This window comes from Otolemur garnettii, unplaced genomic scaffold, assembly GCF_000181295.1.
Source record: "Otolemur garnettii isolate 467f Iridium unplaced genomic scaffold, OtoGar3 scaffold00029, whole genome shotgun sequence".
Lineage (NCBI taxonomy): Eukaryota > Metazoa > Chordata > Mammalia > Primates > Galagidae > Otolemur > Otolemur garnettii.
The window spans coordinates 12819511-12834477 of NW_003852424.1; the positions used below are offsets into that span (position 1 = coordinate 12819511).

At 50.1% G+C, this 14967-nt stretch overlaps 1 protein-coding gene across 1 annotated transcript in view; it reads right to left on the reverse strand.

Annotated features, from left to right (window-relative positions):
• Positions 1–14967, reverse strand: part of RHCG (Rh family C glycoprotein) — a 30610-nt gene that overhangs the window by 6263 nt on the left and 9380 nt on the right. The window contains exons 2-9 of the mRNA XM_003788667.3: positions 12993–13179; positions 8867–9017; positions 4938–5085; positions 3965–4131; positions 1892–2029; positions 1578–1714; positions 1140–1264; positions 816–889 (exon numbers count right to left, since the gene is read on the reverse strand). Coding sequence (XP_003788715.1) covers positions 816–889; positions 1140–1264; positions 1578–1714; positions 1892–2029; positions 3965–4131; positions 4938–5085; positions 8867–9017; positions 12993–13179 — 1127 coding nt within the window. The remainder of the gene's footprint in view (positions 1–815; positions 890–1139; positions 1265–1577; positions 1715–1891; positions 2030–3964; positions 4132–4937; positions 5086–8866; positions 9018–12992; positions 13180–14967) is intronic.

Consider the following 14967-nt stretch of genomic DNA (forward strand, 5'->3'; position numbering starts at 1 on the left):
GAGACAAGGAGACTCTGTCAAAAAAAAAAAAAAAAAAAAATTGAATATCTGGGAGCTTGTCTCTTGCAGAGTCCTGGGCCATACTAAATTAGAATCTCTTGCCTGGTGCCCGGAAGCCACATTTTTACAAGGTCTCCAGATGGTTCTTATGGAAACTAGTTGAACCTGTGATTCCTAACCCAGGCTGGATATTACAATCCCCTGAGTTTTTAAACATTTCTAATGGGTAGGCCCTACCCTGGACCAATTAAATCCTAGTCTCTGCAGGCTGAGGCCTGGGTTTTGGATTGCTTTTAAGCTCCCCAGGTGATTTCTATATGCAGCTAAGGGATGAAAACCACTGGGTCAAATGTAGTGGTTCTTAGGGGTGTTTTTCATTAGAATCAGCCTCAGGCTTGTTAAAACAGAGTGCTGGGCCCCCCTGCCTAGATTTAGATTGAGGAGGTCTGGGGTGGGACCTGAGAATCTGCATTTCTAACCAGTCCCTGGGTGATACTGATGCCACTGGGGACCAAACCAGTCACTGCTTTAGAAAAAAGCTGAGGCCTTAGGGACCTGTAGGTTGTTTCTGTCATACCCTAGGGTGTGTAAAAAGAGAGGTATATACCACCACCCCCCAAAAAAGCCCTGGAGGGAAGGGGAGGAAAGAATCTTCAACCCACAGAAGATACAGGCTCCCTGATGAAGGAGCAGGATGACACTGGCTCTGTCCCCAACTCGACTTCTTGCTCCCTGGCCCAGCCCAGCTGATGCAGTGGTTGGGGTCGGGGGAGACAGCTGCCCTTTGTGCAGGGACACAAGTGCTCAGAACTCACCTCCCAGTAGACTGCATCCTCAAAGCAGTTCTCATCAGCAGGTTGTCCCCAGAATGGCAATCTCAAAATTAACCCTAAATAAAGCGAGAGATCACAGGAGGTTGGGGAATACTTTCTCTCCCCCTGCCCTGGCTCTGTCCCCCAGCTGGGAAAATCCTTTGGACTGAGGCCCAAGTCTCCCTAGTCCCACTGCAGAAGTGCGGACATAAGGGACTCCAGGATTCCTGGGAGCTCCAGGCTGTCCTCTAGCATACACCCTTCGGTCCCCCATCCAGAGAACCCCACAGCTGCTCTCCCTTTTCTGGCCCAGCCACTCTCACTCACCCACAATGATGCCGCCCATCAGGGCCATGGCCAGGCTCACCAAAAGGCCAAAAACCTGGAACTTGCCCTGTGTTTTTGTGGTCCAGCTCTCCTTGAAACCTTGAAAACCAAAGTAATGGACAAGCCTGGGGTAGAGACAGAGGACAGGTCAGGGCCTCAAAGAGAGGCCAGGGAACCACTTGCTGCCACCCCACAAATGCAAGTAGACACCAAGGCTCCCTGAACCTTGGGCCTCAGCCTCCACATCAACATGAGAGGGTATGGGACATATTATGTGGTCTCTAAGACTTTTGTGGAGGGAGAGAAGCCTATGAAACAATTAGTCCAGAGTGGGATAAGGGGAGGAAGTCACAATGTTGTTCCTCAGAGGGATAGCAGGCAAGAGGGATGGAGGAGGCAGGAGGGAGTCCCCCACCGCCCTGCCCCATCTACATTTACCCTTCTTGTCCATACTGTTCAGAGCTGGCATAGGCTGCAGTCACGGCACCCACAACACTGCCTATGATGCCAGGGATGCCATGCAGGTTGTGGATGCCGCACGTGTCCTGGATCCGCAGCCGGGATTCCAGGAAGGGCTGGGGAGGGGAGGTAGGTCTGCTTAGGCTGGAAGTTGCAGCAGGGGTGTGGGACCCTCAACACACAGAGACCCAGGATGCTCCAGCCACGAGCACCTTTCCTAGGACCCCCCCTACATTCAGGTACACAAAGACCCAAACATCCTCCAGACCCAAGCCCTTTGCCCGAGTCCTCACCGTTAAGTATACAAAACCCAGGGTGGAGAAGATGCCACAGAAGAAGCCCACGATGAGAGCGCCATAGGGCATGAGCATCATTTCAGCAGCTGTGCCCACGCCCACCCCTCCCGCCAGCGTGGCGTTCTGGATGTGCACCTGGGAAGGGCGGCAGAGTGGGCAGGAACTCAGTCCTCTCCCAAGAACCCCAGCTGGCTTGTTGTGTGAGTAACACCTGGGCCCTGGGAGCCAGGAGCCTGCAGAGGGCTCCAGCCTCAGCCCAGGCTTGCTTCAGCCACCCCTGTGTTCTCTGTATGCACCACCCACCCCACCCAGCAGGTCTGGGCACTTTCCATGTGCACACAGCAGTGTGCCAGCGTACATGCCGGTGAGCCCTGTATTCACTCTACATGTGCCACATCCACCTGTGTGCCTAGACTCATGCATCTGAATGTTCTCAGTTTGCCTGCATGTCCACACAAGGTGCCTGTGGGGCCTAGACATACACACGCACCAGCTAATGCTCTCTGAGTGCTAACCTGCCACAGGTACCGTGCTGCTGGCGGTGAGGATTACTTCATTCCGTCTCCATAAGCCCTCAGGTGAGGACAGTTATCTTTCGACATTTGCAGATGAGGAAACTGAGTTGCAGAGAGGTTAAATGACTTGCTGAAGACCATAGAGCTAGCAAGAGGCAAAAAGGTGTCTTGATCCAAAGTCCCTGTCCTTGACCCTGTTCCCTGCCCCTCCCAGCACGTGGGTTGGGACGCACACAGGCATGCCCTTGTCAATGTTTGATTCTCTTCCCCACAATGCCTGAGACCCCACCTCTCTGCAGGGCGAGAATGTCCCCCTTAACAAGTATTCCTGACAGTGTCTCAGCACACATCTCCCCATGTTAAGAAGCTTGTGTCAGACTATGAGATGGAGAATTAGTGCCTTTACTTTTCTTATGATAGAAAAATCTGCCAACATCTATGGAGTTGTCCCAATGCTATGATATGAAGGATACTGGGTAACACCATCCCCCCAAACTTCCCCAGGGGAGTGGACAAAGCATTAAAGAGACTGCCACTCTGAGTGTGCAAAGGGGAGTTGGGGAGGAAGCTTGAGGGTTGGCATTTGGAGGCTCAGAGCCTGGCATAGGAGAAGTGCCTGGGCAGCCCTGCTGGGCAGGCCTGATAGAGAACAGCTCATCCCAGAACAGCCGTCAGTACCCTAGGCATGGGCAGGACAAGGAGGAGGAGTTCACCTAGAACAGTTCACAAAGCTGAACCTCTAAGAACCTGGTTCTGGGTTCTGCTGAAAACTGGGCTGGGTTCAGTGCCTCATGCCTGTAATCCTAACCCTCTGGGAGGCCAAGGCGAGTGGATCGCTTGAGCTCAAGAACTTGAGACCAGTCTGAGCAAGAGTGAGACCTGTTTCTACTAAAAATAGAAAAAAAAAAAAAAAACCCAAAACAACTAGCCGGGTGTTGTGTCAGGCACCTGTAGTCCCAGCTACTCAGGAGGCTGAAGCAAGAGGACTGCTCAAGCCCAAGAGTTTGAGGTTGCTATGAGTTATGACGCCATGGCACTCTACCCAGGGTGGCAGGAGAAAAAAAAAAGAAAAGAAAATGGGCTATGTGCTCAGGATGAATCATTTCTCCCTGAGCCTCAGTTTCTTCATCTGCAAAATGGGTATGATATTGGACATGGTGGCTCATGCTTGTAATCCTAGCACTCTAGGAGGCCAAGGTGGGTGGATTGCTTGAGCTCAGAGTTCAAGGCCAGCCTGAGCAAGAGTAAGACTGCTATCTCTATTAAAAATGGAAAAACTAGCCAGGTATAGTGGTGCACACCTGTAGTCCCAGCTACTCAGAAGGCTGAGGCAAGAAGATTGCTCGAGCTCAAGAGTTTGAGGTTGCTATGAGCTATGACACCAAGGCACTCCAGCCTGGGTGACAGAGTAAGACTCTGTCTCAAAAAATAAAAAAAAAAGGTTGCGATGATCCCTATTGCTGTCTGCTTCCCAGAGCTATTGGCAGTACATGGTGATTAGCAGCTGCCAGGCCCAGGCAAAGCCACACATCCCCCCAGGGCCCCCACTGCTTACCATGTCCAGCTTGCCCTTCTTGTTCAGGGCGCTGGATATTGCCACCGAGGTGAGCACACAGGCTGCTAAGGAACAGTAGGTGTTGATGGCGGCTCGGTGCTGGCTATCCCCATGGGAGGATACGGCAGAATTGAAGCTGGGCCAGTACATCCACAGGAAGAGGGTGCCTGGGTCAGATTAGACAGGGCCGGGGCCCCAGGAGAAAAGGCATTATATGGAGCACAGAAGAACCCAGAGATGTCTGTTGACCCCCACACCCCAGCTGTTTCTACTTCTGCAGCTACACTCATCCGTAGGCTCTTTCTGGAAGGCCCTCCCTGCCTTACTTGCCTCCCTCCTGCTTAGCCCTCCATTCTGCTCCTAAAGTCCACCCTGATCCCCATTACTGAGCTAAGTGCCCCACCCTGCTCCCCCAGCACTAGTAGGAGAGTATTTCCTCCTTCATAGGGAGATTCTCTATGTGTCATTGCTGTTGCTTCCACTGTACCATGAGCAGCTCCTGGAGGTCAGGGATGAGCTTCAGGAGACCAGAATGAGTATGGTCAGTATGTGTTCTCGGGAATAAATGGACAGAGGAAATAGGAATGCACACCTTGCCCTAGCCCAGGGATGGAGTCACCAGTTCCTGGTTGCCACTATGTCTGCCTTGGGGCATTCTAGGAAAACGCAGGACAAGTGACCAACTTCTTTAGAGACATCTGGGATCCTGAAGTATCTATAGGCAACCTCCTTCTGCCCTTTCCCCAAAGGGAACTGGAAGCCTTCCACCAGACCATGTGGGGATCAGATGTGATCCTCTGATAATGATCAGATGGTGGCCTGAACTCGTTATGGAGACCCTTACCCGTTGTGGAGGCCCTCACCCATTGTGGAGGTCCTCACTCATCATGGAGGTCCTCACCCATAGTGGCCCTCACCCATATGGCCACTTTCACCAATCCTGGTGGCCCTCAGTCATCATGGCAGCTCTCACCAATCATGGCAAAGAGATCCGAGTGGTACACAGAACTCTCTCTATTCTTGCTCTGATCTAGGTTGGGCCGGTAGAGGATCCGGGTCACTGTGAGCCCAAAGTAGGCACCAAATGTGTGGATGGTCATGGAACCCCCAGCATCCTTCACCTGGGGAACAAGGGACCTGTCAGGATATGGCACCTTCTCTCCTTCCCTCCTCACAGCACTCCTCACCCCTACACACACACAGAGTTCTAGCTGTCTCTAACTCTTCAGGGTGCAGGTTGGAGCTCAGGGGACCCTGTAGACTAGTCAGCTAGTAATGGGGAGGAGGGGATCCCTGAACCCAGCCTGTCAGCAAAATTCCAGGACGTCCTAACCCAACAGATGGAACTGCTGCCCATGGAAAAACCCAAGCTTGGAGAGGAACTCACAGCTGGAAATAGGGAGGCAGAATTAGAACTCAGGGCAATGTCTGTCTAGTGTGTCACCCACTGGCTTCTCCCCCTCCCTCTGGATCTCCCCTCTCTACATTTCATTTTATACAATCACTCCTGGCTCAACAGCCCACCAAAACTGCCATTACTCACCTATCTCTGCATCCTGTCACACTCTTGCCTCCAATCACACAGACAACCTCCCACCACCTACCCTAGACCCATCCTTCCCTCCCTGGCCCCCTGAAGTCAGAGCACTTGGAGTTGGCCTTCTCCCCATCTGTCCTCTGCACCTCTCATTTGACCCCCTTAGGTCTCAAGTTCCTCATTCACAAAGTGGGAGAGATCACAGAGACTTATTAGGGAGGTCCGTGGATCAAAGCAGACACATCTTATAAAGTTCCCTTCCTCCCACCCCCTATCACCTCTCCACTTTCAGCCTCCTCTTCCTCCCCCATCAGAATCAATCTCAGAAGATCAGAATCAAAGACTAACTCTTTTATTTCAGAGGGAGAAACCCTGGTGATTCCAGGTCATACTGCTAGTTGTTTATAGGGCTGGGTTTCCTTTGTTGTTGTTGTTGTTGCAATTTTTGGCTGGGGCCAGGTTTGAACCCGCCACCTCCGGTATATGGAGCTGGTGCCCTTCTCCTTGAGCCATAGGTGCCACCCATAGGGCTGGGTTTCCTGACTCTCAGCCTAGTTAGTGCCTCTACTAGCTGTGTGGCCTTGGGTGAGCCCTGTAACCTCTCAGAGCCTCAGCTTTCTCATCTGTAAAATGGAGGAAATAATTGTGCCTATGTCAGCGATAAAGATTCAGCGTTTACCTGTGTAAAGCATTTAGGTCAGGGCCCAGCAAATAGCAAGTGCTCCTTTCATGTCAGTGATAATTATTGTGTTTAAACTTGTCTCAAAAAGAGGCTGAAAGACTGGTAGGCACTAAGAGAATTTCTGTAGCAGGTTAGGGAGGGTTTTAGAGGATCAAAGGAGCTTTTCCTGCCTGTTTACTCACCCTCAAGATTCTATCCTCTCAGCCATTTCAGAACTTCACGGCCCCACAGCCTTCCCCTCTGCAAGCCTAGCGCCTTTCTCTCCTTGTCCTCACCCTGCTCAGTCCCCAAGGGCTGTTATGCAGTGCCTCTATTTCTCTTGAATTCTCCACTTTCCCTTTTTTTTTTTTTTTTAAGACAAAGTCTCACTTTGTCACCCTTGGTAGAGTGCTGTGGCGTCACAGCTCACAGCAACCTCAAACTCTTGGGCTCAAGCAATTCTCTTGCCTCAGTCTCCCAAGTAGCTGGGACTACAGGTGCCCACCATAACACTTGGCTATTTTTTAGGGACGAGGTCTCCCTCTGGCTCAGGCTGGTATTGAAGCTATGAGCTCAGGCCATCCACCTGGCTTGGCCTGCCAGAGTGTTAGGATTACAGGTGTGAGCCACCACGCCTGGCCTTGAATTTTACACTTTCTTCTCCCTGTACTAAGCCAGTCCAAGTCCCATGATTTCTCACCAACATGGCTAGAAGCCTCTTACCTAGGCTTCCTGCTTCCCAGATATTCTTTGCAAGGTTGCAGCCAAAGTGACATTTCTTTTACACATGTCTGCTCTTGTCGCCTCCCTGCTTAGCTCCCCACTGCCCTCATGATGCAGTCAAGACTCCTCAACATAGTCCTCAAGAGTCCTGTCCCTGCTCATTACCCCTCTGAACTCTTCTCTCAGCACTAGCCTCTATCCAGCGAGATTGAGTCACCAGAGACCCCTCACTGTGGGTTTGTTTCTAGCTCCCTCTGCCCTGAACGCCCTTGCTGGCTCCTTTGAATAGTGAGCTCCCACTTGACTTCCAGCTTTGACTTCTCTTCCCCCAGGAAGCCTCCCTGGCCTGCCAGGCTGGTTTAGGCACCCTCCTCTAAGCCACCTAGCCCTCGGCTTACCCCATATCACAATGCATGGTTACTGCCTATTTACTTCCTGGTCCCACATTAGATTCTGAGCTTTTTACACTGCTCGTCTCTCTGTCCCAGAGCCCAGAGTGATCCCTGACATGCATTCAGACTCTGAAATTCACTCAAATGTGTTGAGGACCAGCTCTTATCAGATAAGGATAAGGCACTGTAAGAGAGAATGACTACAAGGGGTGGAGGTGGGGATCGGGCAGGCCTCCTACGGAGTTATGTGTGTGCTAAGACCTCAACAATGAAAAGGACTGCAGATGACCACCCAAGCAAAGGGGACATCAAATGCAAAGGCCAGCCAGGCACAGTGGCTCACACCTGTATTCCTAGTACTCTGGGAGGATGAGGCAGGTGAATTGCTTGAGCTCATGGGTTGGAAACCAGCCTGAGCAAAAAGTGAGACCTCTATCTCTACTAAAAATAGAAAAACTGAGGCAAGAGAATTGCTTGGAGGTTGCTGTGAGCTATGATGCCACAGAACTCTACCTAGGGTGACAGCTTGAGACTCGGTCTCAAAAAAAAAAAAAAAAAAAGAAAGAAATGCCACTTGGTGTGTCTGAGGACAGAGAGCAACCTATGGCCAAAGCACAGAAAGATGGGGAGAAAGTAGATAAGCTTGCAGAGAAAGGGAGGGACCAGAACGTGTAAGGCCTTAGGACAGTTTAGAGTTTATTTGGAGTGAAATTTAAATACCACTGGTAGGTTTTCATCAGGGGGATGGGCTGACATGCATTGTGTATAGGCCACTTTGGCTGCGAGTGGCAAGTGGCCTGAGGGTGAGTGAGGCAAGAGTGAAGCCAGGGAAATGAGTCAGGAGGAAGAGATAAGGTGGCTTGGACTAGTCTGGTAGCTAAAAATAAATGACAAAATGAAAGTCTGCATTTAGGATGGCTTACCACCCCTAGAAAGGGGGTTTCCAGGCAGAGTCCAAATAGAGAAGAAGAAGGGGCAAAGAACTGTGTGGGCTCCCTGAATGGCCCTTTCTCTGCCCCTGCTGCCCAAAGGCATCAAGGAGGCTTCTGAGATAATTAGAGGTCTAAGGTACCCCTTCCCTGGGTCATTGTATTGACCAAGCCCATGTGACAGCATTCCTGCCATAGGCTATGTGAATGGCACCTCTGCGGTTGTACAGTACACAACCTGTGCAGCCATACATGCCACCTTGGCCATTCCTCTGGAATCAGTCCTTACAGATTTGCCCCCTCAATACTCTGGATCCTTTTCTTAGCACAGCAATCTAGAGATGTGTGATGTGTGCAAGACTATGTGTAGGAACACCCCACTCCTCCCATCTGATGTGTGGGGAAAAAAAAGGACAGGAAAAAACCAATTTTCAAGGAACCCCTGCTCTGCCCAGGCACTGGGCTGAAGCACTAGGTGAACTATTGCTACCTGGCTGGGTAGATGTCATTACTCCCACTTTAGACATGAGAAAACTGAGGTTCAGGAGGTTCAATGACTTGCCAGGCTGACAGGACTCTCCAGCTCTCTCCACCTTTACCCTCCTGCTGTTCCCCCCAAGTGTCCCCTCCACGCCCATCCCTATTCTGAGCCCTGCTCACCTCCAGCAGGTTGAGGAGAATGAACTCATTCACTGAGAAGAGGATCACTTGGAAGAATGTCATGATGAGCACTTGGACAGGGCTGACTTTGCCCAGAACTGCCCCAAAGGCCACGCAGACAGAAGCCACACAAAAGTCAGCATTGATGAGGCTGTGGGGAGACAGGCCAGGGAGGGGCTGGGGTAACAGCAAGAAGTGCCATTCTGAGCCCTGGATCTGGATCTGGACTTTGGCTGAACTTTGATCATCTATGGATTTGGGCTTATGGCTTAACCTTTCTGAGCCTTGGTTTCATCATCTGTAATGATGGCCACATAGCATTAAGGGCTACACTAAAATTAAGAAATAATTTGTGTGAAGTGGCCAGCAGAGTGGGGGCACACTCTGCTGGCCCCTCTCCTCTTCCACTGCAGCCCCACCTCCTTGCAGACAGCTGGTGTTCATGGCACCCGTGTGGTCTGGATGCTGCTGTTGAATATTCCCCACATTTGCCTGCCCTCTATCTTCCACCTGCCTTTCCAGAACCTCCTCTTACTACCACCTCTTTCAAGAAGCCTTCCTGACTTCTCCAACCACACATGGTCTCTACATTCAGACCCTTCTCTCTCTCATTCTCTCTCTGCAAATACCTCTCCTGCTGGGTACCAGGCCTCTGCCTGGGTATGTGCTGCTGGAACCTCCCTTTTACCTGACCTTTGGGAGAGGATCTATTTCCAGGGAAGAGGGAGAAGCCTTCCTGTAGGAAGTAGGGAGCTTAGGTGGGACTGGTTGGAAGGAAGGAGCCAGAAGGTCAACAGAGAAAATGCAGGCAAAGGGGTAGGCACATAGGCCCTCCCCAAGCCTGGACCCTGAAAGCCCAGCCAGCCCAGCGAAGGGCTAGGTAGATGCTGTGTGGCCAAAGTAGACCCTGGTTCCATCCACATGTCCATTCTGCCTGACCCAGGCCTTCATGTTCCCTGCCCATAGCAAAGCCGTCTTCTGGATTCCAAGGCAGACCCTCTCTGCCATGACAGTTGTTAATGGGGTTGGTGTAAGGATACAAAGGGGCTACTTCCTCAAGGCGGTCACACCTATAGGAGACCCCCCATGCTCAGGGGGTTGATTGTGTGAAACACAGACGTGGGGTGAAGAGTAACAAGTAAGCTATTTGGAGGCCAGTTTGTGGAATAGGGGCACGGCCCCTCCCAAGACAGAATGCTCACTGGAATGTCTACTCCACACTGTCTTGCTCACTGCTCTGTCCCCAGGGCCCAGGTCAGGATCTGGCTGAATGAATGATGGTGGTTACTAAGGGCTAGGCACTGGAATATCTGCTAAGTACTGAATGTCCCTCTGGTAGGTAGCATAATACCTGAACTGTGCAGAAAGGTACAAACATTAGCCACATCATATATATGAAACACAGAGACTTAGAGAGGCTGATTTATTTGTCCAAAGTCCCGTAACTGCAGCCAGAAGACCCATCTTTTTGGAAGTAACCATTAAGAGGGAGAAAGAGAGAGAACTGAAAAGTTCACACTGTGTGCCACCAGCACCTCGGAGATGGAGATCTTGATGCCACATCTTGGAGGCATCATCAAGGAGGCTTGGGTAGGAACTATGGAGGGATAGTTCCCTAAAGTAACAGGAGAGTGGGATGTGATGGCTCATGCCTACAATCCTAGCACTCTGGGAGACCTAGGCAGGTGGATCGCCTGAGCTCAAGAGTTTGAGACCACCCTGACCACCCCGTCTCTAAAAATAGTTGAGCATTGTGGCTGGGAACCTACAGCCCCAGCTACTTGGGAGGCTGAGACAAGAAGATCTTTTGACCCCATGAGTTTGAGGTTACTGTGAGCTGTGATGCTACAGTCCTATACTGAGGGCAACAAGTGAGATTCTCAAACAAAAACAAAAACAAAGTGAGAGTCTCAGAAAAAAATAATAATAAAGTAACTGGAGGGATCTGGAGGACTCTTCAGCAGGGATAGAACAGAAGCTGGGAGGCACGTCCACCTCTCTGGGTCGACAAAGTCAGGTCTGGGGACAACATCCTCATACCAACCCTGAGCACCAGAAAACTGGCTCCAGGTCAGTTGCTGAAAATCAATTCCTCAAAAGCCAGTTTGCCAAAACTCAAACTTTCAAGTGACCAACTTGCACCCTTTGGAGATTTTTTAAAAATTGTATACTTTTTTCATTTAGCCATAGCTATTTTGCTTTGGTGATGAATGACATATATTAGAGGTATTTTTATACTTTTGGTCTATGGCTTTGGGAATTTGAGTTTCTTGCATATTTTGGACTCAGAACGTCTAGAACTTTATATACAAGGCGGCGCTCATAGCTCAGTGGGTAGAGTGCCAGCCACATACACCAAGGCCAGCAGTTGGAACCCAGCCAGGCCAGCTAACCAACAATGACAACTGCAACAAAAAACAGCCAGGCATTGTGGCAGGCACCTGTAGTCCCAGCTAGTTGGGAGGCTGAGGCAGGAGAATCGCTTAAGCCCAGGAGTTGGAGGTTGCTGTGAGCTATGATGCCACAGCACTCTACCCAGGAAGACATAGTGAGACTCTGTCAAAAAAAAAAAAAAAAAGAACTTTATATACAAAAAGAACAATTTATTGGTTCTAACACAGCAGTTCTCAACCTGTGGGTCACGACCCACAGAAAATTGTATTAAAGGGCTGTGGCATTAGGAAGGTTGAGAACCACTGGTCTAACATGGATCTAGTCAACTATCTTTCCTGTTACTTTTAAGTCATGGATTCCTTGATTTGATTAAATTACACTTTTGAAAATACTTGGCAAATGTTTTAAATTCCAGACACCTGGTTGGTGCCCTATATGTGACAGCAGAGATTTCCTCTTTAAATATGGACTTCCAAGCCCTTTCTGTGGACTTATTCAGCAAGCTAATGAGTGTTCATTTTTATGCACTAATGATGACTTTCTCAAATTTAAAGAACATTTTATTTATCCAAACTTGTCATATGTCTGCAGAAATAGAAGACCATCTAAACTAGACTTGAAGAAGAACGTCCCACAAACTAAAACTTGAATAAAACTAGGAAAAAATCTCCCAAAGCCTCTTTAGTCAATCTCGTGCAACACAAATTGCTATAGCTGGGCGGCACCTGTGGCTCAGTGGGTAGGGTGCCGACCCCATATACCGAGGGTGGTAGGTTTGAACCCGGCCCCAGCCAAACTGCAACAAAAAAATAGCCGGGCATTGTGCCGGGCACCTGTAGTACCAGCTACTCAGGAGGCTGAGGCAAGAGAATCACCTAAACCCAGGAGTTGGAGGTTATTGTGAGCTGCGACACCACGGCACTCTACCAAGGGTGATAAAGTGAGACTCTGTCTCAAAAAAACAAAAATTGCTATGGGTCTCACAAAGTGCCGAAGAGTTTGACATTGTTCAGTGAGTTGATTGCTTTGCCCACTGATTTTTGGCAAGTTGGCTCCTGCTGAATTTACTTTATAACCAGTTGGTGGTGCTGTGGGGCAGGGAGCGGCATTGAGGCGTGGAGGAGGTAACCCCAGAGCAGAGGGAGGGACTAAGGGACCTGATAGGAAAGGTCTGGTGGTACTTACCAAACCAAGAGGTGATCCCAGAAAAAAGCCCCTCAGATGGAAGTGAGGAAAGATGAGGGTAGGGTGCCCCACTCCTGGAGGCAGAGGCAGGGAAGGGGCTTCAGCCTTAAAGCTCCACAGCCACACCTGTCCACAGCTCTTTCCAGTGCCTGTGTTTCCTGAACTCCCTGTTCAGTGTTCCTGCCACAAGCGACCTTCTAAGCCTGGTTCAGACACTCTGGCTTTTGTATCTGGGACTCTCAAGGCACAGGGATCGGTAATTTTGATGAGCCAGGGTGGGTGACTGGGGCCCAGTTTCCAGAGAAAAGTCTAGCCTTGAGTCCAGGTAGTCTCTGCATGCACACAGGTGCGTATATGTGTGTGTGTGTACACTTGGGCATGCACGGATACATGCCTATCACAGGCCCAGTCTGCCTGGAGGGACAGATCTTACAGCTCAAGGCCACTACTGGGCACGCCCCCTCCCCAGGCTTGGCTGGCCCCCTTCCCCCAGCCCTACATTGCCCAGTCCCCTGGCCCCCAACCCCTGGGCCCACCCCATGCTCACTTCTCGATGCCTATGATAATGTGTCTGTCTTGCACGTGGTGGAACCAGCCCTGCATGAGCAGTGCCCACTGGATGCCAAAGGCCGCCAGCAAGAAGTTGAAGCCCACGGCGCTGAAGCCATAGCGATGCAGGAAGGTCATGAGGAAGCCGAAGCCCACAAACACCATCACGTGCACGTCCTGGAAGCCTATGGAGAGAGGCCACCTGCTAAGGCCCGCTGCTGGCACCCCTGAGTTCCGCTCCCTGCCCCACCATCCTAGCTTCATCCCCCATCTCCATGTCTGAGCCCTGGGGCTGGGCGCAGTAAGAAGGGCTCCTCTTCTGGCCAAACTGCCATTCCTTGTCATAAGGGCCTTTGAAGGGGCTGGACTGAGAGACATCTGAGGTGACCCTTCACCTTAGGCCATTTAAACCACGGGGCTGTAGCATCAAGAGATTCCCAAGAACTCCCCTCAGGAGATGCCTTCTCTACTGCCACCCTCTTCCCCCTGGTGGTTCTGCAGGCCCAGGCTAGGGATGGGCAATTAGGCATTGGAATTTGGGGACAGGCCTGGGTTGCTCCCAGAATCTAAGATCTAGAGCCCTAGATCTTGCCCTTGCCATCACAGCCCTATTCTTTTGCTAGGACCAATGCTCGTATGACAAAGCAGTGCCTTGACAGGCCAAGCAAGCCAACAGTAGCTGAGCACATCACACTCACCACCGCCTTCAGCAAATACACTTCCCAGTAGCACTGAGACTTGACTTTGGAGCCTAGTTTCTTCATCTTCTGGATGGATGACTCTGGGAAAGTTACTTAAAATACTTGAGCCCAGCCCCCTTCTTCTGTAATGCTTACCTTACAGATGTTGTAGGGATTAAAAGCATCTAGCAAAAGGTCTACCCATACTAGGTGGTCAGAACTGGCAGGCAGGGGCGGTGCCTGTGGCTCAAGGAATAGGGGGCCGGCCCCATATACCAGAGGTGGCAGGTTCAAACCCGGCCCCAGCCAAAAACAAAAACAAACAAAAAAAAAACCTAGCAGGCTGGGCAGTGTCTGTGGCTCAAAGGAGTAGGGCGCTGGCCCCATATACCGGCAGTGGTGGGTTCAAACCCAGCCCTGGCCAAAAACCTGGCAGGCAGATGTCATTATTTATTGTTACTCAGCCATAGCCTAATTCTGAGTTCAGACCCAACTCTTCTGACAACCCATTGTGTGGCCTTAGCAAGCCACTTCCCCTTCTCAACAGTGGAACTAAAGGGATACATTAGAATGACCTTCACTGCCCTCCTAGCATTTGCATTGCATGGACTAGATTCTAAGAAAATAAGTTTGAGAATCAAAGAGAATTACGGAAGTATAATACACTGAAAGGAACTGCCAATGTCACGGGACACGGGCCAGATAGAAAGGGTCCTAGTGGCCACATTGGAGACAAGTTTGAGCACCAAAGTAATTATATGCCAACATGAATTAAAACCATTAAAATGGGGAATTTAGGCTTGGTGCCCATAGCACAGTGGTTACGGTGCCAGCCACATATACCAAGGGTGGTGGGTTTGAACCCGGCCTGGGCCAGCTAAACAACAATGACAACTACAAACAAAAATTGCTGGGCATTGTGGCGGGCACCTATACTCCTAGCTACTTGGAAAGCTGAGGCAAGAGAGATGCTTAAGCCCAAGAGGTTGAGGTTGCTGTGAGCTGTGATGCTGCGACACTCTACCCAGGGTGACATAGTGAGACTCTGTCTCAAAAAATAAAATAAAATAAATTTAATTTAATTTAATCAATTAATTAATTAAATTAAATTAAATTAATTAAATAAAATAAGGAATTCATGAGTTCATACTGATAATAAAGAGGTAACTAAATAAGTGAAGTAGCAGCAAGGGCTCTTGCTTACAGTAGAACACTGAGGGCTCTGCTGTTAAAGGCAAAGAGAAGGCTGGAGTTAGAAAAATCATCATTTTCTTTTTTTTTTTTTTTTTTTTT